This window comes from Orcinus orca, chromosome 1 (assembly GCF_937001465.1).
Source record: "Orcinus orca chromosome 1, mOrcOrc1.1, whole genome shotgun sequence".
NCBI classification, from domain to species: Eukaryota; Metazoa; Chordata; class Mammalia; order Artiodactyla; family Delphinidae; genus Orcinus; species Orcinus orca.
The window spans coordinates 182,401,170-182,416,327 of NC_064559.1; the positions used below are offsets into that span (position 1 = coordinate 182,401,170).

The following is a 15,158-nucleotide window of genomic DNA, read 5'->3' on the forward strand; positions in this document are numbered from 1 at the left end:
CCCTAGGAGTTCTAAGGAGGGAAATATTACCTCTAGCTTTGGTTATCAAGAAAGTAAAAGAGAAAAGCTCTCTGAAGATTATAGATAGTTACATTACAGCCAGTATGTTCTGACTGATTTTGTTCTAGTGTTGTATTTCAGGCCCCATGCCTACGTGAGAGCCTCTGTACCCACCACTGATGTTCCTTATACTCCATTTGCAGTAGATTTTCCATATGTGTTCTTATTGTCAATAGAATTCTATTGTGTAATTCATCAGAAGGCTTGTATTGTTAGGGCTCTCAACACGTGCCTTACTTGTAGGACAAGAAATACTTATCCTGGGCCTACCTCTCCCTCTGATCCCAGATTTGTCACCTTACTTTTCCAGGGACCTGTCATCATTCCCATCTGTAAAACCAGTTTCACTGAGCTGATCTTAGTGTTCTGAGCAGTTGTTTTAATGTAAGTTTGTATTTACAAGAGATATTGAAGATAAAGGTCTATTAGCTAATGACTACTATCCTCTCTGCTTAAACAACTTACTTAGGTGTGATCATGATGGCTGTGGAAAAGCATTTGCAGCAAGCCACCACCTTAAAACTCACGTCCGTACACATACTGGTGAGTTTAGGCTAATTTTTATCTTTTAATCTTCATTGAGTCAGTAAATATCTGTACTTCCATTGAGACCTGTAGAGCTTTGTGGAGAGAGCAAGCCTAATCATTTGGCCTTCACCTATAATGTTTGAGTTTCTTTCAGAGATAAAAAGGATCTAAAGATTGGACGGACTCAGGAGTCCAACCTTAAGAAATAAAACCAATGCAGAGATTCTCAGAAAAGAATCTGGGGGGAAAAAGCTAATCTTCTCTTTTAACTTCCCAGGAGCAGGCCATTCTCAGTGCTTTGCTCTACATTAAATTTTAGGACTGGAATGATTAACTTGTAATTTATCCAACTTACTACTTGAACCCTTATTAGAATATTTACTTCCCTCTGTTAGGGGAAAGTACATGTCTTAATCCAGTGAAATGATTTTATGGTAAAATTAATACCTCTTGTCATTCTTGCAGGTGAAAGACCCTTTTTCTGCCCCAGTAATGGCTGTGAGAAAACATTCAGCACTCAATACAGTCTCAAAAGTCACATGAAAGGTCACGATAACAAAGGAAATTCATACAGTGCACTTCTAAATCACAATGGATCAGAGGTGTGCAGTGTTTTGTCTCTTGTTTTGATCTGGGCACCATAGAACAGCAACCGTTGTTTGTATATCAGAATAAAAGGTTAAAATGCCTTCTCTCTAAATCTGTTAGTGAGAGAGAAGAAATCAGTGTCGAGATCTATGTCTTTGTGATGAGGTGGTGGAAGCCAGAAATTTCACCAGGCTCCCTGTGCTTCAGCCCCTGATTCAGCTCCACCTCCCCTCCGTCAGGTATGGTGGAAGAGATGTCTTGGAACCAGAGGTCTCAGAATGGCTTCCAAAGTGTCAGCCAGGTGCTCTCAAAGGGTGTTATTTTCCCATTCATGTCTATAAAATGGTACATCTGCACTTGAGTTTGGGACATGAGTTAATGATTTGCTTCACACATTCATTAATCCATCATTGGAGAACCAGGCAGAGTCTGGGGGGTCCCCTGCCCTTTTGAATTGTCTGCAGACCGAGGTTTGAGAGCCACCGCCTTAAGGCACTGAACCACAGAACAAGACTCTGCAGAGTTTTAGGTGGTTTTGTCTGTTCTTTACCAAGCCCTTCCACCACATTTCCCTCTCCTCTACAGCTTCTTTCCAGAGAGGTCCTGGGATAAATTTACTGTTATTACTTCTGATATGGTATTGAGTAACTTACCTTATGTCTTTTGAACCCAGGAACTGAGAACTGTTATTATTTTGCTATTTCATAGATAAAGAAACTGAAGCACACTGACCCCCTTTTGAATAATGCGGTTCTTAAAGTATGTAATACAGTTTTGATTTGGGGAAAGGCAGCATAATTTAATTCTGTGGTTTCTAATATTTAAAGAACAAAGGATCCCTTTATAAGGACTGTGATTTGAATGTGTTTTATTAGTAATAACTCCCCCTATGTTTTATTAGTAACAATAACTAATATTTACTGAATTTTTACGATATACCAAGTACTGTGCTGTTTTTCTGTGAATTATCTCACTCACAAGAGGTCAGTATTGTTATTATTCCCATATCACTGATAAAGAAACCTGAGGCAAGGAGAAATTAAATAACTTGCCTAAATATCCAAAGCTTGTAATTAGTCCCCTTTAGGCAGGCAGGCTGATTCCAGAGCCTGGTTCTTGACCCCTATGTCGTAAGAGGCAAAACAGCACTGGTTGGGCTTCCCTGGTGGCGCAGTGGTTGAGAGTCCGCCTGCCGATGCAGGGGACACGGGTTTGTGCCCCGGTCCGGGAAGATCCCACGTGCCGCGGAGCGAGCCATGGCCGCTGAGCCTGCGCGAGCCTGCGCGTCCGGAGCCTGTGCTCCGCAACGGGAGAGGCCACAACAGTGAGAGGCCAGCGCACAACAAAAAAACAAACAAACAAACAAAAAAAACCCCAGCACTGGTTGCGAAGAGTGTGAATTCACATCCAGGCTCCACAACTAGTCACGTGACCTTAGGCAAATGACTTCTTTGCGCCTCAGTCTCTTCCTCTGTAAAACCAGATGAAAATACTAAGATTTGAGAGTCTTTGTGTACAAAGCTGCATTTATGAAGTCATGATCAATTTTCTTGTTTTTGTAACAATCTGAGGAGAGTTTCTTGCCACAGTCTCTATGCATTGGAGGGCCCTAGTGCACATTGCCCAGACCTCACCTACTCTGGATGGCTGTTCGCTCGCCAGGGGAGGGAATCTCCTCTAGTCTCAGTCTTTCAATGTCATCGAGATTGCCTTTGAGTCCTAAGTTTGTATCTCCAGCCCGGATTAACCTTCCGCTTGATGTCTCCACCCAGCTGTCACCTAGGTTTCCCAGTCTTGACGTGTCCCAACCTATTCCTCCTGTAGTCTACCCCATCTTAGTAAATGGTGCAGTCTACCCCGTCTTAGTAAATGGTGCAGTCTACCCCGTCTTAGTAAATGGTGCAGTCTACCCCGTCTTAGTAAATGGTGCAGTCTACCCCGTCTTAGTAAATGGTGCAGTCTACCCCGTCTTAGTAAATGGTGCAGTCTACCCCGTCTTAGTAAATGGTGCAGTCTACCCCGTCTTAGTAAATGGTGCAGTCTACCCCGTCTTAGTAAATGGTGCAGTCTACCCCGTCTTAGTAAATGGTGCAGTCTACCCCGTCTTAGTAAATGGTGCAGTCTACCCCGTCTTAGTAAATGGTGCAGTCTACCCCGTCTTAGTAAATGGTGCAGTCTACCCCGTCTTAGTAAATGGTGCAGTCTACCCCGTCTTAGTAAATGGCACCTCTGTTTTTCTAGTGGAGCAGGCCAAAAATCTTAGAGTCATTCTTGACTCCTTTTCTTCCCTCATACCCCCCACCCACCAGCAAAGTCTATCAGCCCTACCTTGAGAATATATCTAGAATCTGATGTGATTACTTCATTCAAACCACTGTCATTTTTTGGCCTGGATTACTGCAGTCACCTGCTAAGTGGTTTTCTTAGCACCTTTCCCACTCTTCTCCCCACTGCTACTCTGTCCATGTCTGTCCTCTGCTCATAACCCTTCAGTAGCTTCTTGTATCACTTAAAGTAAAAGAATCTTTACAGTGGTCCAGAAGGCCCTAGACACTCTGTCCTGGTCACTTCTCTCACCTCGTTTACATCACTTCCTTTCACTTTAGCCGTACCGTCCACCTTGTGGTTCTTTGAACAAGGGAAGCCCACTCTTGCCTCCAGGCCTTTGTACTTGCTATACTCTGTGTGAAACACTTCTCCCACATATGTGCATGGCCCATGCCCTCTTTCCTTCAGTATCTGCTCAAAGCCCACCTTATCTAAGAGGCCTTCCCTAATCTAATAAAAGGGCAGCTCTTACCCTGGCCTTCCCTACTCTGCTTACCCTCCGTAGCACGTATCATCATCTTGTGTACTGTATATTTATTTGGTTTTATGTCTGCACCCCCTCCCCACACTAGAATGTAAGCTCTCTGGTGGCGGGGACTTTGTTTTCTTTATTATTGTATCCCTGGGCCTGGAACAGTGCCTAATACATAGTAGATGCTCAGTGAGTATTTGTTGAATGCATGCGTGGATGGGAACAACTGATCCATGAGGTAAAGCAGGGTTACCAACTGAAGTATGTGAATTCCAACTGGCATTCTAGGAATCCAGAATTCAGAGTTAGCCCAGACAGCCATATATGAATAATAACCCCTCAGTACCACTCTGAGTAAGGGTCCCCAAGATGCCCATGTTGGGGACACAGTGATGTAATGGAAGGAAGATGGACTTTCAGTCAGAAGCACTGGGTTTGTTTTATGCTAATTAGCTGTGTGATTTTGGACAGTTCACTGCTAGTCTTAGCATTAATTTTCTCATACTTAAAATGGGAATGTGAAGTAATACTTCGAAGGTTTATGTGAATAGTAAATGAGGTCATGTGAAATTGCTTTATCAGTGGTAGGACCAATTATACAAATATTATCCATTTCATATTATTATAGCTTTTGTTACTCTGGAGCCTGAGTCATGAGATAATTCTTAAACTCTATTAACTATCTTTAAGAATGTAAGAGATTTCTTCTTAAGAATATCAGGATTTTAAAAATGGAAATAACTCACATAGCCCTTGCTTTGAATGGTTTTTTACTCTCTAGACATTTGGAACCTTAGGGACACTCTAATCAAGTGTTTTATTACCTGATAGGCTACTATAAACCCTGATTTTTTTTGTTACTTAATTAGATTTTTTTTTTTCTTTCACAGGATACAAATCACTCACTTTGTCTGAGGAATTTAAGCCTTCTGTCCACAGATTCCGAATTTCAAGAAAATTCCAATACAGTAAGTGAACCTGTGATTATGGGTGCCATTAAAATAAGTGCAAGAATTGAGCCCTCCCTTTGGTGGGAAAATTGAGGAGGGCCAGTCTTTGAAGTCTTTCAGATTGAGTTGTGTTCAGTTACTAACCATTCAGGGTGTTTTGCTCTTGTTTCCTGATAAGAGCTCTCATTGGAGAGGTTGTTCTCTCTGACGTGTAGTGCCTTTTGACCTAGATCACTCACTTGATAACCTCCTGCCCCAGAAAATGTCTGTCTTTATTCATTTAGCAAATATTTCTTGAGTGGCTACTCCGTTGGGCAGAGTGCTGGTGCTGAGCTTGTGGTGGTGGTGAAGTAGCTGTGGTCTGTCCTTGAGGAGCTTAAAATTCATCCACTGTGAGGGGGAGCCAGGATTCCGTTTCCAGACTTTTCTCAAGCCCTGCCAGTCTGACCGAAGTCAGTTTTTTCCTTTCTTTGAGGTCACTACACGGGGGTTCTGCGGAGGACCCCCTCTACAGGCCCCCGGCTAGGGGACAACACCAGTGTCTCTTGATCTGTTTGCTTTGGTTCCCTCTGCCGTTGCCACGGCTCCACGATGTATCTTGCAAACTGCCGCATCAATCCTGAGCTTATGCTCCTTCAAGAGGATCTGTGAGCTTTACTGGGTCACCAACACTGGTGGTTAAGTGTGCATTTTTTGTTGTTTCTCTCTGGTAAGTAAATATAGCTTAGGTCAGATTTTCTGTGAGTATATGCATAATAAATAAGGAGGAATCCATGTGATAGGAAGGATTTGAACAGAGACCGAGTGACTCAGGAACGCTGTGAAAAAGTGTTTCTCAAATTGTGAATGGTGGAGTCATCTGCAGCTCTTCTGCAACGTAGGTTCTTGGGCCTCTCCCAAACCAACTGAGTATCCTCTGGAAGGGGCACCTGACACTGCAATTTTATATTAGCACACCAAGGCCTGGGTTCTCCCAGTAATGGCAGAACTGCTCTTATCAGACCTGCCCTCCCACAGAAAACAACTGTATATGCTGGACAAAATATAAAAACAACTACTTGAAGGCACCAGAGAGCAACCCAAACAGGCAGAGGTAACGCTTGGAAGAAGGGGCCACTGGGAAGATAGCAAAGGCACTGGATGGGTCTTCAGGCTTTATGGTTTATCCATCTCAGGGCAAGTCCTGGTTGATACCAAACAAGATGGCCCAGGCTCAGTAAACACTCCCTCTTACTGGCTTGACTAACCAGAGGACAGAGTTCAGGGCTACCACAGCACCTGGAAAGTCGGGGGGTTGGCCTGGAAAGGAGAGAGCCACAACGGGGGGCGTCCTGAGTTCTGTGTATAAGCTGTGTCCAATTCTCTAGTTGACCCCTGAACTGTGGGTGTGTGGGGCAGACACTTAAGCAGCCCAGCTGAGGCTAAAGATCTGGACAAAGATTACAGCTGCCATCCACTGCAGGGAAGACAGAGCTTGGAGTTGGAGCATAGCCAAGTCACCGGAATGTTAAAGCAAACACCAAATGCTCTTCCAAGAAGTATAACAGAATCCTTAGTCTCTACAACATATCATTTGCAATGTCCAGGGTTATGCAAAATTTGTGAACATAAGAAGACACGGGAAGGGACTTCCCTGGTGGTCCAGTGGCTAAGACTCCACCCTCCCAGTGCAGGGGGCCCAGGTTCGATCCTTGGTCAGGGAACTAAATCCCACATGCCACAACGAAGATCCCACGTGCTGCAACTAAGACCTGGTGCAGCCAAATAAATAAATAAATATTAAAAAAAAAAAAAAAAGACATGGGAAAACATTACCCCCACTCAAGAGAAAAGGTAATCTATGGAGACTGACCCCAAGATGAGCTAGAAATTAGAATTAGTGGGCAGACATTTCTAAGTAGCTCTTAAACGCTCAAGCACATAAAGGAATATGCTTGTAATGATTTAATAAATAGGAAATCTCAGCAGAGAAATAGAAACTATAAAAAAAAATATGTTCCAAATGGAAATTCTGGAACTGAAAATATATTGAAATTTTAAAATTCACCGGATGGGCTCAACAGCAGGTTGGAAATGACAGAAGAAAGAATCAGTTAAGTTGAAGAGAGATCAGTAGAAATTAGCCAATCTTAAGAACAAAGAAAAACATTAAAGAAGCACTTCATATGATTGTTTGGCATATTCACATTTCAGAGCTAATGCTCTAAATGAAACTAATGCACTGTGTGGCCAAGATAGCCCTCTAAGCCACACGACCTAAAATTTCTGGGTATAATATCTCCTTAATTTCAAGAGATCGTATGAAATGGTTTAGGCATCCACTCCCTGGCTGGGGCTGTGACATATGACTGAGGAGCTTTCTGAAGCCCTGGGGTCACCAGGTGAGGAATCATATGAGGGGACATTGAGTACTTGTAAAAAAAAAAAAAAAAAAGGAAAGCTTTTTCTGCCATAATTTACAGCAGCAAGAGAGAGGCCTGCTCTTCTCCCTTGGAATCAAATTATATGTTGTCTCCTTGTCACCCAGCATTTATCCCAGAATTGGAAATAGGCTCATTTTTAGGCTTTCCACTAAGACCACAGTTCCTTGAAGTAATAGGATTAATTTTGCTTTGCTTGCTTTAAAAAAAAAAATGTTGATGGATTGTTAAAATCAAATGATGTATTTTTATGAGATCATCATTTTACAGGTTCCTGGGCAGCCACATGCTTGTGTCCTAGGAGTGAACTTGGGCTGAAGTGCTGGGGAGTGGCCCGCTGGGCCTTTTGGCGCCTGAGCTTCAGGATCCATCCTGTTCCCAGACGGCTCAGTGTTCTTGTGTCTCTTTGCTCCAGGCCCCAGAGGCTTAGCCTGTTCTGTCTCCTCTACTTTGGGGGGCAGTTCCTACTCTGCCCCCAGGGTTGTTGCCCTAAAGCCTGGTAGTGGCTGAGTCACAGTCCCCTCAGCACCTTCCTTTTTTCTTTCTTTTTTTCTTTTAATTAAGAAAAACTTTTTATTGAGGTATAATATACATGCAGAAAAGTACACCTATCAGGTACACCTTGATGAATCATCACAATTCATCATATCCAGGTAACCAGCACACAAATCAAGAAACAGAACATTCCCAGCACCCCAGAAGACCCCCCTCAGTCCCCCTAACAGCCATTACCTCTCCCTAAGGATAACAACTGTCATAACTTCTCACAACCTAAGATGAGTTTTCTCTGTTTTTGTGATTTGTATAATCGGAATCATGTGGTATATACTCGTTTGTGCTGGCTTTTTCTTGCAACGTTTTGTTTGAGAAATTAATCCATGTTGTTGCATTTAGTAATAGATTATTCATTCTCATTGTTGAACAGTATTACACTAAATGAATATAATAGAGTTCATTCGGTCGACTGCCCTTGGGCATTTGGATAGTTTCTAGTTTGGAGCCATTGAGAGTGCTGCTGTAAACATTCTTGCGCATAATCTTTTGAAGTCACACGGACTCATTCCTTTTTTTAACAGTGTTGTTCCTGATAATGATTCGTAAACAGGTAGAACAAAAAAAACAACCATAAAGGAGTTGCAAAGCTGTAATTATAGCTTAGTGGTAGTCGTTAGCTCACCATTTTTCAAAGTGGGTGGCACATCTTTATTGGGTTATAAAATAGTGGCTTATAATCAACACTTTAAGGACATCAGTAGAATAGAAAATATCAGAAGACATTGCACGTAGTAAGGATAGGATCTGTTTCATAGAGTTTTGTTTCAGTCGTACGTACAGATACGTATGTAACATGAAATATATATATATATAATATATTTCCTACTTTGTGTCATGATGAAAAGTTTGAAGGCACTGTTTTGGCTTGTGATTCTTAACTCCCTCTGGACTAGAAGCTGGAAGCCTTACATAGGTTTCTGCCTTCAGCTTCTACCATGCTGGCCATCAGCTTCACTGAATTCCCTCTCATTCTGCCAGTTGTGGAGTCATGGTAGAATAATTGGACCCTCTTGGCTCAAGTGGGCAGTTCATCTCGGAGGCCCTCTAGATTGGTGGACAGCTCCACTCGCCGTGCTTCCGCCCAGCCCCAAAGAGATGCTTCCCCCTCCCAGAAGCAAAGCTGATGCAAAATGCCCTTAAAGCTCAGCCTGGCACCAGGTCAGAGTCTAGCCTGAAGACAGGTTTTGTGCAGTCTGTACCGTGCTTTGAAATTGTTTCCGTTACTTGTTTTCAATTATAAATCAGTAGGTTTCACGTAAAAGTCCAGGTTTTGAACCGGCCCCGAGTTCTGGTGACCCCCTGTGTGTGGCCCGTGGCCGCCCTCAGCTGAGCCCGCAAGTGTGGCCGAGGCTTTGCCACAGCCCCTGCCCTCTGCTTCACTTCTTTCTGTTGCTCCCTGGGCTCTTGAACGTGGTCGCCTTTGCCACCCTTGCGGCACAAAATGCGAAGTGGTGGTGGGCTGCAGAGAAAAGAATTGCTGTTTTTCCCCTTCCCTTAGCTGAAGGGAAGCCTGGAGGTGGTGCCTGTCAGCAGTCAGGCCCTCGGGTCACTAGGTGCTCTCTTTTGTTTTCTCATGTCTTATTTTTTCATAAATGCCTCTGACCTTTTCTTAGTTGTAAGTTACAAAGAAACTTGCAATGACAAACAGTAGTGAGTCTAAGGCCATCACTATTGTCTGTCATTCTAAGTTTCCTTATATTGTTTGATTCACTACCTACCGTGTGTACATATTAGAATAGCATAGCCATTGTGTAATATCCTTGGAAGATATTCACAATATGTTGTTATTGTGTTATTATTATGTTATTACATGAGAAAAGCAAGTTCCAAGTAATAAATATTATACAACCCCATTTTTATGTAGAATTTGGTCTTTTAGAGCAGGGGTCAACAAAATTTTTGTAAAGCGCCAGATGGATATTTTCGGCTTTGTGGCCCATACATCCCCTGTCACAGCTCCTCAAATCTGCCACTGCAGTGCAAAAGCAACCTAGACAATCCAGAAAGGAACAGAAGTACCTGTTCCAATACAACTTTATTTACAGAAACAGACGTTCAGCCAGCAAGTCAGTTTGCCGACTCCTGCTTTAGAGTGTTTGAGGACCCAGATCTTCAGCATCTGAGGCTTAGGGAAATAAATGTCACCTTGGGAAAGGAGAAGTTGGAAACAAGAAGCATATCCAGAGATCATTCTAGTAATTTAGTTTTTTTTTTTTAATAGATTTATATTTTTTAATTTATTTTTGTCTGTGTTGGGTCTTTGTTGCTGCGCGCAGGCTTTCTCTAGTTGCGGCGACTGGGGGCTACTCTTCGTTGCGGTGTGCGAGCTTCTCATTGTGGTGGCTTCTCTTCTTGCGGAGCACGGACTCTAGGCGTGCAAGTTTCAGTAGTTGTGGCACACAGTCTCAGTAGTTGTGGCGCACGGGTTCTAGAGCGCAGGCTCAGTAGTTGTGGTGCACGGGCTTAGTTGCTCCGCGGCATGTGGGATCTTCCTGGACCAGGGCTCGAACCCGTGTCCCCTGCATTGGCAGTCGGATTCTTAACCACTGTGCCACCAGGGAAGCCCCAGAGATTATTCTAGTTCTGCTGTTCTGTGTGCTTTCGTGGTGAAGACCTGCTTTCGGATGGCGAGCCTTACACCTTTGTCTCTGTCTCTGACACAGGGCCAGAACACTTTCAGCACACTTTCACCAGCAATCATCTTTGAACCAATGTTCCAGAAGTCAGATGATCCAGCAATTCAGGAAGATCCTCAACAGACAGGTTTGTTATACAGACTCTCTTCCTGCCCAAATCTCTGCACTGGGAATGGGAATTCACACTTGTTGACACAGTGTAGATGTCAAGCACAGTGAAATATTTCAGTTCCTTTAATGAAGTGTACTTTCAGTGAGGAGTCAGCAAAGGATGGGCTTTTCAGTTCAATTCCATCTTTTTTCCCCCTACTTCCCTCATCAAGGGTTTACTTGAGGATCTCCTTTCCCTGGACTCTCAAAAGAAGAGGGTCCCCTTTTCCAAAAGCTCTTGTTGGCTTTAAAAAGTGAGAGGAGTTGTGAGCTCTTTCTCCTGATGTGACACCTCCGTTCACGAGTGGGCAGGATCCACAAACCAAACTTCAGATGTGTAGATCAGATTGTGTTTGAATGAAAATCTGTCCGTGAAGCTTCACTTTCAGTAGTCAGAAAGTGTTCACTGATCATATGCCAAGAAAAGGATGTCTAAGCTCTTTTCCAGAAAAGCGGTAGGACACATTTTTTTATGGTTAGACCCATACTAGGTCTTCACGTTTAGAAAGTAAGGTTGATCGTGAAGCCTGGTGCTTTGACCAGAGGGGTCGTTAAATGAAAAGCAGAAAGCCAGCCTGCCAGCATTGGAGGAATCAACTGTAACAGACTTCAGCTGTCTTTGGTGTAGCCCATAATGACTGTGTTTTTGTGGCTCATATAAGGCTTGGAATATGTATATATATTTCTATTTCTTTTTCTTGCCAGCTGCCTTGATTGAAAATTTTAATGGTGATGCAGAATCAGTCAGTGATGTTCCGCCATCCACAAGACATTCAGCATCTTTATCTCTTCCACTTATACTGCAGCCTGGCATCTCCGAGCCACCCCAGCCTCTACTACCAGCCTCAGCACCGTCTGCTCCTCTGCCTGCTCCCTCCCTAGGAACTGGTTCCCAGCAAGCTGCATTTGGCAACCCCCCTGCTCTCTTACAACCTCCAGAAGTGCCTGTTCCCCACAGCACACAGTTTGCTGCTAATCATCAAGAGTTTCTTCCGCACCCCCAGGCACCGCAGCCCATCGTGCCGGGACTTTCTGTTGTCGCTGGGGCTTTGGCGTCAGCAGCGGCAGTGGCGTCAGCCATGGCAGCACCGCCTCAACCACAGAGTACTACTGAGCCCCTGCCGGCCATGGTCCAGACTCTGCCCCTGGATGCCAACTCCGTCCTAACTAGTAATCCCACTATAACCATCACCCCGACTCCCAGCACGGCTCTCCTGCAGCCCAGCCTCGTCATGGGAGAACAGAACTTACAGTGGATACTGAATGGTGCCACCAGCTCACCACACACCCAAGAACAAATTGTAAGTATTATGTGGAAATGGATCCAGTGGGGTGAAGTGTATTTCCATGGGTGACATGTTCAGAGGCTTTTACTTCAAAAAGGAAAACGGCTGTCATATCCACCCTGAAACATGTCATTCTAACACTTAGTCATTTCCCCATAATCAAGCAAGTATAAACCCAGGAATGCTGCAGTCAGTACTTGCAATGGAGGGGTCGGGGCAGAGAAACAGCCTTCAAGTTTACCTGGATATTTCAGCTGTGGTCTAATCCTGTCAGCTAGGACAGGAGAGCCTGAGAACATTTCAGGAAAGCGGGTTTTTATCCAAGGCAGAGTCCAGACTGGGATGAGGGACTGATGTGACCCCATCAGATGGAAGCAGACAGCAGTAGCCAAGTCAGAGAAGTGATCTGTGCTCCCAGAGCAAACCGTAGTGCCATTTTCTACCAGAGTGTTGGTCTTGATGGCTAAGGAAATGACTTGGTCGTTCAATTGAATATGTTTTGAGGGCCTGCTATTTATCAGATACCACGCAGGATACTCTTGGGGATATGGAAACGTGAAAAAACCACGATCTCTTTTTCATAAAAACCTATATTCTAGTTAAAAAGGCTAAAATGCCTAAAAGAAAGTTAACACTGCCAGTAGGTAAAGTGTCAAATAAAAATAATGGTAATAAAAAATAACAATAGCTGTAATTTATTGAGCCCTTACTAATGTGTATAGGCTTACTGTGCTAACTAAGCACTTTTTAAAATTGAGGGTCTAACATGTGCCAGTCATTACCTTAGGTACCTTATTTTTAGATTATGGTTTTTTTAGGTTTTATTGAACAGGTAGAACAGAGAATTTCCATACACTTCCTGCTCCCTGCCCCCGCCAGCCTAGTTTTCCCTTTTACTAACATCTTGCATCAGTGTGGTACATTTGTTATAATTGGTGAATTAATATCGATGCATTACTATTAACTAAAGTTCATAGTTTACCTTAGCGTTCACTCTTGGTATAGTATGGTTCTGTGGGTTTTGACAAAGGCATGATGTCATATATCTGCCATTACAGTATCCAGAATAGCTTCACCACCCTAAAAATCTCCTCTGCTTCACTTCTTCATCCCATCTCCCTCTCCCCCTCTCCCTAAGCAACCACTGATCTTTTTATTGTCTCTATGTGTCTGTATCTCTAGATGTCACTCACCATGCTAACTACTTTTTAATGATTTAATCACAACAGGCCTAGCAGGTAGATAATGATTTTACCAGTGCAGAGCTGAGGCCCAGAGAAGTTAATTGACTAGCCCAAGGTCACACAGCTTACAAGTGGCAAAGCACAGACAGACCAATCCCAGAGCCCATGCTCTTGACTGCTACATCGTGCTGCCAGATGAGGGGTTTAGAGACTAAAGGCTTGTTAGTTGGGCATACAGGTCAGGTGAGCCTTGAAGTATGAGTAGGATTTAGATGGATAAAAGGATATACTAAGTGGGAGAAAGTCTGGGTGGATGTATGATGCAATCAAACAAACTGGAAAGAGCTAAATAGTGAGTACTCGAATTCCATAAATGGGGTGGGTGCCAACCACCTCTGGAGGCAGCCTAGTTCCAGTCTCAGGTGGCCAGAGTCACTGGAAGGATCTTTTCAGCATTATGACCCAATCAATCTGCCTCCATGTAGTTGGGTTTTCTGGTTGGTACTGTTGTTTTCGTTATTCAAAATTATTTTCAGGGACTTCCCCGGCGGTCCAGTGGTGAAGACTCCGTGCTTCCGCTGCAGGGGGCGCGGGTTCAGTCCCTGGTCGGGGAGCTAAGATCCCGCATGCTGTGCGGCGAGGCCAAAAAAAAAAGAAAGAAAATTATTTTCATTATTTTTATTGTTCATATATTTGCTGATGGCTATGTACAGAAAGTGATCGTACTTTCTCATTTATGATAGTGGTATTTTTTTCTTTTTTCTTCCAGTTTTATTGAGATATAATTGACATACAGCAGTGTATAAGTTTAAGGTGTACAGCACAATGACACAAGTTTTGTGAGCATCCATCATCTCATACAGACACAGAATTAAAGAAACAGAAAAAAGTGTGTGCGTGTGATGAGCACTTTTAGGATTTACTCTTCTAGCAACTTTCATATTAACCTACAGCAGCGTTAATCATGTTTATCACATTGCTCATTACATCCCTAGTACTTCTTTATCCTATAACTGGAAATTTGGATCTTTCGACTGCCCTCATCCAATTCCCCCTCTCCCCACCCTACCCCTGCCTCTGCTAACCGCATGTCTGATCTCTTTTTCAATGAATTTGTTTGTTAGTTTTGAAGTATGATTGACCTACCTCTGTTAGTTCCCGCTACACGACATAGTGATATTTCTGTACATTTCAAAATGGTCACCATGCTAGGTCTAGCGACGATATGTCACCATCCTAGGATCTGCGCACTGACTGACTGCATCCCCCACACTGTGCGTCCCCTACCCGTGACGCATTTATTTTGCAACTGGGTTTTTGCACTCCTTGCTCTCCTTCACCTATTCCCTCCTCCCCTCTGGCAACCACATGCCTCCATGTAGTTTTTCATCTTCTTTTCCTGGATCTGCCCTGGGGAACTGCGCGGAACAGCTCACTCCTTTTCCACCCAATTCATTTTCATGTATTTAAGTATGGGTCTCATTTCTCCATCATTATTTTATAGTGTCCTCTCCTATAACTTAGCCAGAAGCTTTCACGTTCCTCCTAGACTCATCTTAGAGGCACTTTTTTTTCCTTAAAAGGATGAAAGATAAAGCCCTTTTTAATATAAGACTTGAAGACAGCAGAAACCCTATAGCCAGTTGAATCGGAAGTGTAATAAAGTGAGGGGTGATTTCTGGGCATGACCCGATAGTCCTACTTGGTAATCATATAAATAGCTAGTGTTTGCTGAATGCTCACGGTGTGCCCCGGGCTCCACACACATCATCTCATTTCGTCCTTTTGGGGGCCTTTGGGAGAGTCTTTGGTTGGCGTCCCTGTTTTTACAGATGAGGAAACTGCGACTCTAAGAGGTTAAATTACTTGCCTGACCTCAACAACTAAGTGGCCGAGCTTGGACTTGAATCCATGTGTGACTGAGTCCAGGGCCTACCCTTGAGCACGTGCCCCATGCAGCTTACAGCACACTGCTCAGGGCCTTCACAGGAGGTCTTCTGC

General features: G+C 43.6%; 1 protein-coding gene across 3 annotated transcripts in view; it reads left to right on the plus strand.

Annotated features, from left to right (window-relative positions):
• Positions 1-15,158, plus strand: part of MTF1 (metal regulatory transcription factor 1) — a 43,242-nt gene that overhangs the window by 20,503 nt on the left and 7,581 nt on the right. For 2 of the 3 annotated variants that reach the window (XM_004266435.3, XM_033422107.2), the window contains exons 5-9: positions 530-603; positions 1,054-1,190; positions 4,867-4,944; positions 10,565-10,664; positions 11,393-11,988. In XM_004266435.3, the coding sequence (XP_004266483.1) occupies positions 530-603; positions 1,054-1,190; positions 4,867-4,944; positions 10,565-10,664; positions 11,393-11,988 (985 nt within the window). Of the gene's footprint in view, positions 1-529; positions 604-1,053; positions 1,191-4,866; positions 4,945-10,564; positions 10,665-11,392; positions 11,989-13,693; positions 14,024-15,158 lie in introns of those variants that run through there. The other variant, XM_049705382.1, reaches the window with a different exon arrangement.